General features: G+C 35.5%; 1 protein-coding gene across 1 annotated transcript; it reads left to right on the forward strand.

The window, feature by feature from the left end:
• Nucleotides 1–215: 215 nt before the first annotated feature.
• On the forward strand, nt 216–6,463 carry LOC116173756 (SUMO-activating enzyme subunit 2). The gene is made up of 7 exons (XM_031491432.1): nt 216–347; nt 383–603; nt 652–806; nt 855–1,142; nt 4,951–5,468; nt 5,517–5,881; nt 5,998–6,463. Exons 2-7 carry the CDS (start codon nt 457–459, stop codon nt 6,373–6,375), a joined length of 1,851 nt encoding a protein of 616 aa, XP_031347292.1. The 5' UTR covers nt 216–347; nt 383–456; the 3' UTR covers nt 6,376–6,463.
• Nucleotides 6,464–10,720: the final 4,257 nt, after the last annotated feature.

The following is a 10,720-nucleotide window of genomic DNA, read 5'->3' on the forward strand; positions in this document are numbered from 1 at the left end:
AGGAATTACGGTCCCGTTTGTGATTTCGGTTCCAAAAAACAAACGGTTCCGGTACGGTTTTCGGTATTATTTCGGTCCGGTCCGGATCTCTGCTATAATCTTTCAGAAATGTTCATTTTTCAATCAATCTTAAGAGAAGTCGACTTTCTGTGAACATTAGAGGCAAGACCTTCGCTATATTTGTTGGTAGTTTGTACAATCCAAAGTAGCGTAATCATCTCAGATGCAAAAAAGAAATACAAATGGTCTAAGTTTTCCCGCCAATATCAACCGCAAATGTTACCACCAGAGAGCGCCGCGCGCAGTCCGCTTCGTTGTTGTCGGCGTCGGTCATTTCAGATTTCGTGGTTATTGTTCATATATATAAGAGAAGTATATATATGTTATTGTTTCGTATTTTCGGCAAATTAAATTAAAATAAGACTCAAAGTTCAGTGTTCGTGAATAACTTTCAACATGATTTCATCGGCCGTTCCCTCCGTGTTGAAAGACAACGTGCGCGAACTTATACCAACAGCAAAAATTCTGGTTGTCGGTGCTGGAGGAATTGGTTGCGAAGTGTTAAAAAATTTGGCCCTCTCCGGTTTTTCCGACATAGAAATAGTACGTCTCAGAAACTCCGTGACCGCATTTACCTTTGTTTACTTGCAGATTGATTTGGATACGATAGACGTTAGTAACCTTAACCGACAATTCCTGTTTCGTAAGGAGCACGTCGGCAAATCGAAAGCCGAGGTGGCGAAGGAAAGTATTTTAAATTACAATCCAGACATCAGTATTAAAGCATATCACGATAGCATTACTAGGTAAGTTTCAAAGCGCGTCTTCCCATGCGGTAAACGTCGCAATTTCAGTCAAGAGTATGGCGTTAATTTTTTCAAGAGATTCAGTGTCGTCCTAAACGCTTTAGATAATAGGGCTGCTCGCAACCATGTTAATCGAATGTGTTTGGCCGCAGATGTCCCGTTAATTGAGTCGGGCACTGCCGGATACTCCGGTCAAGTGCAGTTCATTAAGAAAGGCGTTACGCAATGTTACGAGTGTCAACCGAAACCACCTCAGAAATCGTTCCCTGGCTGTACCATCAGAAATACTCCGTCTGAGCCCGTTCATTGTATTGTTTGGGCCAAACATTTATTTAAGTAAGTATCCTTATAGCTTTCACCAATGCTAATTGATAATGTTTTGAAAACCTTATTCAGTAATTTGAAATGTATGAATTACTAACTTATATAATAAGCAGATGAGCTTTTGACATGTTTAATCATGCCTTTACCTAAGAATGAAAAGAGAGGCCCTGTAGTGTAGACACATTTTAAATACAGGGTGTACCGTATAAATAATTAAATAGTGAAGGGTATCAAAGCAAACTTTTTTACAAATAAAAATTAACCAAGAATCTAGGGAATTTCTTTTGCAAACTATGTTGTCAAATAGTCATTTATTTAATTTTTTCCAATAACCATTATCCAGAATATCTAAACAACATTTTTTCAACTACGCCAAAGAAACTGGTTATCACAAAATTTAGTATCTAGGGATCTTTGGACTTCAACCTCGGCTTCTGAAAGGTCAACAACAAAAAAGATAGAAAAATATGCTGGACATCTTAATGTGAACATTACTGAACTTTGGTATTCAGTATCACACCAAAGCACAGTTTTTACAGTTCTTACAATTAGTTCACATTAAGAGGAAGGACATTAAACAATCCCCTCCTCCAGACATTACTTATTTTTTCACAAACCAAATGTATGGGGTTAAGTAGATTAACTATGTACTTTGAATGTAGGGCCCCCAGCCAATCAACATGTACCCGGTGTTAAAGGTAGGTGAAAATAGTATTTTGTCTACTCTTGAAAACTATAAAGAGTTACACAGTTGATTAAACAATACAACAATTAAACAAGACTATTTTAATGAGCATGAAAAAAAATTTTACAATCAGTGGTTTACAAACTCTGGATACAAACTTTGTTATTTGGAATGGAACTATATTTTTCTTATTTGGTAGAGAATTTTATTCTGATTTCAATGGTATAATATTATATAATATTAGATAAGGATAACAATTTTTATTAGAAAACTGCATGTTTAGATTTATTTCGTTATAGCTAAAATAAGTGTGCCATGGATGAAACAAGTTGTATAATGGATTTAGGTTTTAGAGTGCAGTGATCGAAACAATGGCACTATTTACCTATGTTGTTTATAACTGTCTGTTACTATTTTTGAATTATTATTGTTGTGTGAATACTCAATTCTACCACCACGCCATCCGCGAAATTGCTGCCTTCTATGCAAATATCAACAATAACAAAACAGTTTAAAAATATGCCACTATTAGACTATAAAGAATCAACAAATTTCATTGTGGTTGTCAGACTAGGAATTGTAACGGCATTTTTTTTTTCAATTTTTTCATAACTAACGTTCATAAGTTCCCAAATATTGTGGACATCTAAATTGTTTCTGCATCCCCGTTTAAGGATGCATCATTTTTGTATAGGAATTTTAGAAAAAATTGTACAATGAAAACGACGTACTCACAAGTAAGGTAAGACATTTTGTCTATTACGGTTGCTCAGAAGAAAATTGAGGAAGAAACGCAAATTTTGGGACAAAAGGGACATCGTGCTCAAATGAAACATGATTTTTTGACATACTTTACAAAAAAATGATTACTGTCAAACGCTTGGACCGATTTGGTTCAAACTTTGCACAGTTAACATATACAGGGTGAGTATTTTTGCATTTTAAGCATTGGGATCTCGGAAACCATAAGACATACGGATTCGGTTACATAAGGAAAGAGTTGTCGTTTGAAGAGCCTATTTAAGATATGCTTTTGTTTTTTGAAAAAAATCCACAGTTCACTAGATATGAGCGAAAAACAGATTTAGTGATTTTTCATTTAACTGTTGTAGAATCGTTATTATTAGATATACAACAAAATGACACGAATAAAAGTTTTAGACATTTTAATGCTTAACATGATGAACATACTAATTTATGTTTAGATCTTACAATTTTTGAGTTATAATACAAACTTTAATTTTTTTAAATGATAACATACCTACTTGGCTTTGACATTTTTAAAAAGGACAAATTTTTCTCTTTATAACGATATAAGGCTTGCTAAATGTACTTTAATAAACAAACGCGCTGCAGGAATTTTCGTATTATTGAGAGGTAAACAGAGTTTGCCATGGAAAACAACATCTAGTGAGATAGGTACCTTTCATTTACGACGAAAATTGGACAGGCCAATGTTATCTTCATTTTCTACCAAATGAATTTCAATTTTCAAGATATGTAGGATGGGTTAGATTTGGAAACACGACGTAATTTACGCTGGTTTCAACACAACGGTGCCCCGCCGCACAACTAACTGCAAGTTAAATATTATAATAGGCAGTAATTAAGAGAACAAAAATGTTTCCCATGGCAAAATCTGTTTTTACTACTCTTAATAGTTCTGTATCATGTTTATTTGTCAAAGTGAGTACAATGAACTTTATATCATTGTAAACAGAAAAAAATGCACTTTTTAAAAATGTCACAGCCAACTATGATTACCATTTAAAAAATGTAAGTTTCCGTTATAACTCGAAAATTATAAAAGAAGAATAAATATTAATAAATGCACCTATCTTATTAAGCGGAAAAAAATCTACAATTTTTGTTCTTTGCATATTTCTGTATTTCTAATACTAACGATTCTACAACATTTAAAAGAAAAATCACTAAATCTGTTTTTCGCTCAGATCTAGTAAACTGTGGATTTTTTTAAAAAACAAAAGCATATTTTGAATAAGCTCTTAAAACTACAACTCTTTCCTCATTTAACCGAATCTCTATGTCTTACGGTTTCCAAGATCCTAATGCTTAAAATGAAAAAAAAATCACCCTGTATACCACATGTAACAAGCCAATTGAAAATGGATCAAATCCAATGACTCTGTAGGGTCACCCCGAGGTGCTCTGCAGCTTTTTTCAACTCTCTTTATGGGTTTATTTTTACACACAATTATTATGTACCTTCAAAAAATTGTTTTGGTAGCTGTTCAAAAAAGACACTAACAGCAACTTTCAGGTCATCAGTAGCAAATCTTTGACCTTTTAGATGCCTTTCAACTTGAAGAAAAGCTACTTAGTAGCTGCAGGTTGATAAATCCAGAGTATAGGGTGGATGTTTTAAGTCCTGGAAGTGACATTCATCGATAACTTGCAATATTTGGGCAAACACTTTTCTCCTAAATGGCAAAACTTTTTTAATAGTCTCTTTATAAACATCATCGTTAATTGTGCTACCCGTTTTCATGTACTCAATCAACGGAAAACCTTTTATTCATATACTGCGTCGATTCTTGTTTCGTTGGAGGATCCTAGGGATACACCCAGCTTTCAGCGCCAGAAAGGAGCTATCTGCCACTACTAAGAAAGAATAAAAAAATGTTTTGAACAGTGGAAACTCTGATGGAACAAATCGATCTGGCGGTTGATGCACACCAAATATTGTATTGTAACACGGCAACAACAAACAAATGAGAAAAAAAAACAAAAAGCGATCAATAGATTTTATTAAAATTTTAATCATTAATTAATTTTATTTAATTAATTATCCATCATCAATTTATTGCGATTTCTATGGAAGTCTAGATTGTTTGTTATCTTTTTCCGTTCGCCCTGCGTTTTGGAGTAATTGTACGCTATCGTGATTTCCGTAAGAAAACTTTATAGAACTCCTCAATCATAAACCGATTTCACATTGTACTTATATTAAAGATATGGAGTCCATACATACCTTATTATTTTACTCCGTGGTAACAACCCTGGTTAGGTTAGCATGAAGTTGACTCATATCAAGTTACAAAATGGGCACCTGTTCCATTTTTACTAATTTTTTGTTTTCAATTATGAGTTGATATGGAAAAGTGTTACTTGCAGTCAATTATTTGGCGAAGACGATCCCGACCAGGACGTATCTCCCGACACGGCCGATCCGGAAGCGGCGGGAAGTGTCGCTAACAATTTGCATCAATCGACAGACGCGGGAAACGTTCAGCGAACCTCTACTCGACAATGGGCACAACAGACAGATTATAGTGACGTCAAACTGTTTAATAAATTCTTCAACGACGACATTAACTACCTGCTATCAATGGAGAACCTGTGGAAGTCGCGTAAACCTCCGGAGCCGATAACCTGGGAAGCGGCGACTGCGTGCGAAGGCGAAAAGAAGGAGATCTCGGATGATGTCGCATCGGATATGGAAGTGTGGCCGATGTATTTGTGCGCAGAAATCTTCTCCTCGACGATTGGCACGTTAAAAAAGGAACTTGTAAATAAAGAGTTTTTGATTTGGGATAAGGACGATAAGGTCGCGCTGAACTTCGTTACCGCTTGCGCCAATATAAGGGCGCACATTTTCTCAATTGCGAAAAAATCACGTTGGGATATTAAATGTAAGTGCGTGATCTTTCATAAAACGTGTTTAGTAATTCTATTTCCAGCCATCGCCGGAAATATTATTCCCGCCATTGCCACCACCAATGCGATGATAGCGGGACTCGTCGTACTTATCGCCTTCCGTGTACTCGCAGAGGACTATGAAGAATGCCAATCTATTTATTTGCGCCAGAAATCGGTACATTCCAACATCATTTTGGCTCCCGATTTCTTCATCGATAAGGCGAATCCTAATTGCTATGTGTGTGCGGAACAACCATATGTTTCCGTCTACGTAAATGTGGAGGAAATGACTGTGAAAGAATTCGAAAGCGAAGTGCTGAAGAAAACGTTGAATATGATTGCTCCTGACGTTATTCTCGATGGAAAAGGAGTTTTTGTTATATCCTCCGAGGAAGGCGAAACTGAGGTTAGCATCATCTTGAATGATAATTTATTTATTTATGTTCTTTTCACTTCATATACCTATCTCTGTTTTGTTGTGTTGTCTTTTCCATTCTTAATAATAAGTGTAATTTATTGCAGATTAATAACGACAAGAAACTATCCGCACTTGGAATTGTCGACGGGAGCATCTTAAAAGCAGACGATTTCCTCCAAAACTACAATTTAACCATTGGAATTACGAATTACATAGCTGAAAAGGATGAGCCGTTATTTAAGATTGATGCAAAAAGTGAAGAGTTACAGCCCAACCAACAAAACGGTAGACAGAACGGTAGTACTGACAAAAGCGCACAACAAGAAAATGATATGGAAGTGGACGATGATAAAAATGATGTGGAGTTTATCGCGCCACCTGTCGATGATGATGATCCTCAAGAAGGTACTTCCACAAAAAAACGGAAGTTAAATCCGCCAGAAGACGAAGATGAAGATCTTATAATGTTGGATGATCCTTAAAACGATCGTGGGTGTTGTAATTTTTATTTTCTCAAATCTAAAAACGAAACAGTTGTATACATTTTTTGTATTAAATAATTACCCGTCAGTATTGTACTTTATTTAATGTGTTGCAGATGATTTCTTTCATAGATGATAGTGGAATAGACTTCTTGCTCTGAGGAATAGACAGATTTGAATTGAGGTTGGAAATACAAAGGCTGCGCACCTAGCCAGATTATTTTAAGCTGGCAAACTGCTGCTGTTGTGTAGCTATTAAGTGAGAACGCATCCATTTAAAAACATGAAATCTTGTCTTCATGTTTTTAAATAGATGCGTTCTCCCTTAATAGCTACACTACAGTTTACGACCCCACGCATTTAAAAATGTGAAATCTTGATTTAGCGGCGCTTTGCATCGCGTCGCCGTCTCGTTGTGCTGAGTGCAGCGCAAATGTGATCAATGCAATTATGCAACCAACAATAAGGATAATTTAAGAAATCGTAGTCTAACGTATAATATTTCGAAAGTCTTTAATTGTGAACAGTGCAACTACACAACCAACAAAGAATCATCGTCTAACACGCGACATGTCGAAAGTTTTTAATTGTGAACAGTGCAATTACATAACAAAAAATGTTGTGACTGGCGTAGATACCACCTGCGCGTGCGCGATTCTGTTCAAATGCTTTTATGTCGAGGAATATTATGACGTGTACCAGATTTGGTTCCAGTATTGACAGATCGAAATTTTGATAGGTTCAAAACGTGTATTTCCGTAAAAAAAAGTAGGCGGTCATTTTTTACCCTAATGCATACCTGCCTTATACTGACGTGCGGTTGGTAAAAATAGGAGATACCAGAGCTAGGTCGAGCGTTCTGAAAAAACCGCTTGAGCGACGAGCGCTCTAATTTTCTCAAAAGTGCTCGCGAGCATTGAGTTGTTTTGCAAAGCGAAACCGCTTGCGAGTTCCGAGCACTCCTAAAAGTGCTCGAGCTGTTTATTGTGAGCGCTCGGGAAAAGTGCTCGTGAGCGAAAAAAAAGCTCAAGAGCGGATAAAGCACTCGGAAGCGGAAAACACGCTCCCTCAGCGCTTGAGTGCGGTTAAAATCACTCACGAGCGAAAAAAAACGCTCATGAGCGGAAAAACCGCTCGCGGGCAGAAAAAGCGCCGAGCACTTTAAGTAGACGCTCGAATATCGAGCAATCCGCTCGCAAGCGCTTTTTACGCTTGTAGCTCTGGGAGATATGTATAAATCTTTCACACACTCTGCTTTGATTAACTTTCTACCACTGCTATCAGTGTAATTACGCTATAATTAATATGTCCGGTTTTAACACACAACCTTCTCAAAAATTTGATTTATGATCAGTGTAATTTCGCTACCCACGGCAAACATAACTTAAAGCGGCATATCCACATTCAAGGATGTTACGTGCAATTAGGTATGCCACATAATAGTAAGAAAAATTTAAATCGTCATTTATTAAAACATAAATCGACGTACGGGGATGTCGGCGAGTTGTTATACAGTACGAGTGCGCAAGAAATTGAGTGATTTAGATTGTGATCTTTATTTGTAATTATATATAATTATTATATAATTGTGTTCAAACTAATGCAAAACAGCCTCGAGTTCTCTTAAGAAAAAGTCCTTTCAAGTGGGATAGGATTAAGGTATTATCTCAAAAACAGCAGACTTCACTTTAAAATTATCACATTTAAAAACTCTTTTTTTATGTTTTTAAGGTGCGATTTAAGATACATTTTACTTTTTGTCCCATAATCCACAATCAGCACATTAATAGTATATTAAGATTCAAGTGTATAGTCAAGTCTTTAAAGCACGCGCAACGAGTTTAATAGCACGACGCGAAGCGGAGTGCCTTTAACGTTGCAAGTGCTTTAAAGATCAATTATACACGTGTCTTATAGCATTTTTTATTATACCTGCAGTATAATTTAAAAATAGGAAATACATTCAAATCATATTGGCGTTATACTTGAATAAATGGCCCATATGAATAAAAGGGAGCATATGCTTATACTTGCAAAATTCAAAGTAAATACTCGGTAAGTGCCCCCTTTCCACTGGGCTGCTCAGCAACTCTGCACTGCGTCCCGTCCCGTAGCTAAGCGGCGCTGCTAAGTCGCCCAGTGTGAGGGGGCACTTACGAGTATTTACTTTGAATTTTGCAAGTATAAGCATATGCGCCCATGTCTAATTAAGTGGGCTGGGTGTTCGTAATTTCACGATTGCCATGGAAATGTCACATGACGTTTGCTTATAAAAATCATCGTCTTTGTGAATAAAACGATTTCCGTTGAAAAAGATCATACACCGTCCATTAAATCGCTTGTGTGTTAAATCTAAACAAACGCTCTGGTAGGTGTAAAATCCAAATCCAGCAAAGCCTATTATAAAGAATATGATAAGTTGTTTCCATGGATGAAAAGGAAGTTACTTACGAATAAAGTCTTAAATGCATCGATAATGCTGGCACATATGAAGGAAATGTCAAAGGTATTTAAATCTTCTATATTTTGGTGCATTCATTCAAAACTTCAAAGCAATGCTGCGATTAAAAAGTGGAACAGATTATTGGAAGCATACCGTAAATTACGCGCGTTTGTGAAAGCTTCAACCAAAGGGTACAAGCCAAAGAAATGTTCTGCATTTACAGAAAGCGACCTAAGAGGATTTTTATTTCACCCAGATGACAGTTTCCAAAGTCATACTTGAAGTATCATAAAGGCCAATTCACAGTATCGGTCACGTCACGGTCCGATCAATTATTGTAGCTTGTATTTCTTATAAACATGGTCTGACCGTGACCTGACCGTCAAATGTGAATATTCCTATTGAAATAGCATGTTACAATATTTTGAGCGAAGCGTGACCTGAGCTATAGTATGAATTGGTCTTTACTTAGCAACTTTAAAGCATGTGTGTTTTAAAGGCCTTTTTTCGCACGCATTTAAAGTGTTTAAAAGGGAGATTGTGATGCCGGTACAATAAAAAAATCTTTACAACCATGTTTCAAAATGTGCTTATTAAAATTATATTTATTTATTGTTGGTCTTATAATCAAGGTCAGCACATTTAAAAACTTTATGTTTTAAAAGATGCCTTTTGAAGTTTGATCTCTTATTTGTCCCATAATCACAATCGGCACATGTAAAATCCTTTAAAACTTTATGTTTTAAAATATGTTGTGTCAAGTTGCATTTATCATTTGTCTCATAATCACAATCAGCACACTTAAAATCTTTAGAAACCTCATGTTTCAAAAGATGTCGTTTAAAGAGGTATTTATTATTTGTCCCATAATCACAAATAGCACATTTAATATCCTTCGAAACTTTGTGTTTTAAAAGATGTTGTTTGAAGATGGGTTTATCGTTCGTCTCATAATCACAATCAGCACATTTAAAATCTTTAGAAACTTTATGTTTTAAAAGATGTCGTTTGAAGTTACGTTTATTATTTGTTGCGTATTCACAATCAGCACATTTTAAATCCTTAGAAACTCCATGTTTTAAATGGTGTCGTTTAAGATGGGATTTATATTTTGTCTCATAATCACAATTAGCACATTTAAAATCTTTGTAAATTTTATGTGTTAAACAGTGTCGTTTGAAGTAGGTTTTATTATTGGTCTTGTAATGACAATTAGAACATTTATAATCTTTAGACACTGTGTGAGTTAAAATGTGGATTTGAAGATATTCCTTCTTGTATGTTTCATAATCACAGTTAGCACATTTAAAATCCTTAGAAACTGTATGTTTTAAAAGATGTTGCTGGAAGTTGGATTTATCATTTGTCCCATAATCACAATCAGCACATTTAAAATCCTTCGAAACTTTATGTTTTAAAAGGTGTCGTTTGAAGTTACGTTTCTCATTTGTCCCATAATCACAATGAGCACATTTAAAATCTTTACAGACTTTATGTTTTAAAAGGTGTCGTTTCAAGTTGCGGTGATCATGCGTTCCGTAATCACAATCAGCACATTTAAAATCGTTAGAAACCTTATGTCTTAAAAGATGTCGTTTGAAGAGGTGTTTATTATTAGTCCCATAATCACAAGTAGCACATGTAAAATCTTTTGAAACTTTGTGTTTTAAAAGATGTTGTTTGAAGTTGGGTTTATCATTTGTCCCATAATCACAATCAGCACATTTAAAATCTTTAGAAACTTTATGTTTTAAAAGATGTCGTTTGAAGTTGTATTTATCGTTTGTCTCATAATCACAATTAGCACATTTAAAATCTTTAGAAACTTTATGTTTTAAAAGATGTCGCTTCAAGTTGCGTTTATTATTTGTCCCATAATCACAATCAACACATTGAAAACCA

This window comes from Photinus pyralis, unplaced genomic scaffold, assembly GCF_008802855.1.
Source record: "Photinus pyralis isolate 1611_PpyrPB1 unplaced genomic scaffold, Ppyr1.3 Ppyr1.4_LG6, whole genome shotgun sequence".
Taxonomy (NCBI): Eukaryota; Metazoa; Arthropoda; class Insecta; order Coleoptera; family Lampyridae; genus Photinus; species Photinus pyralis.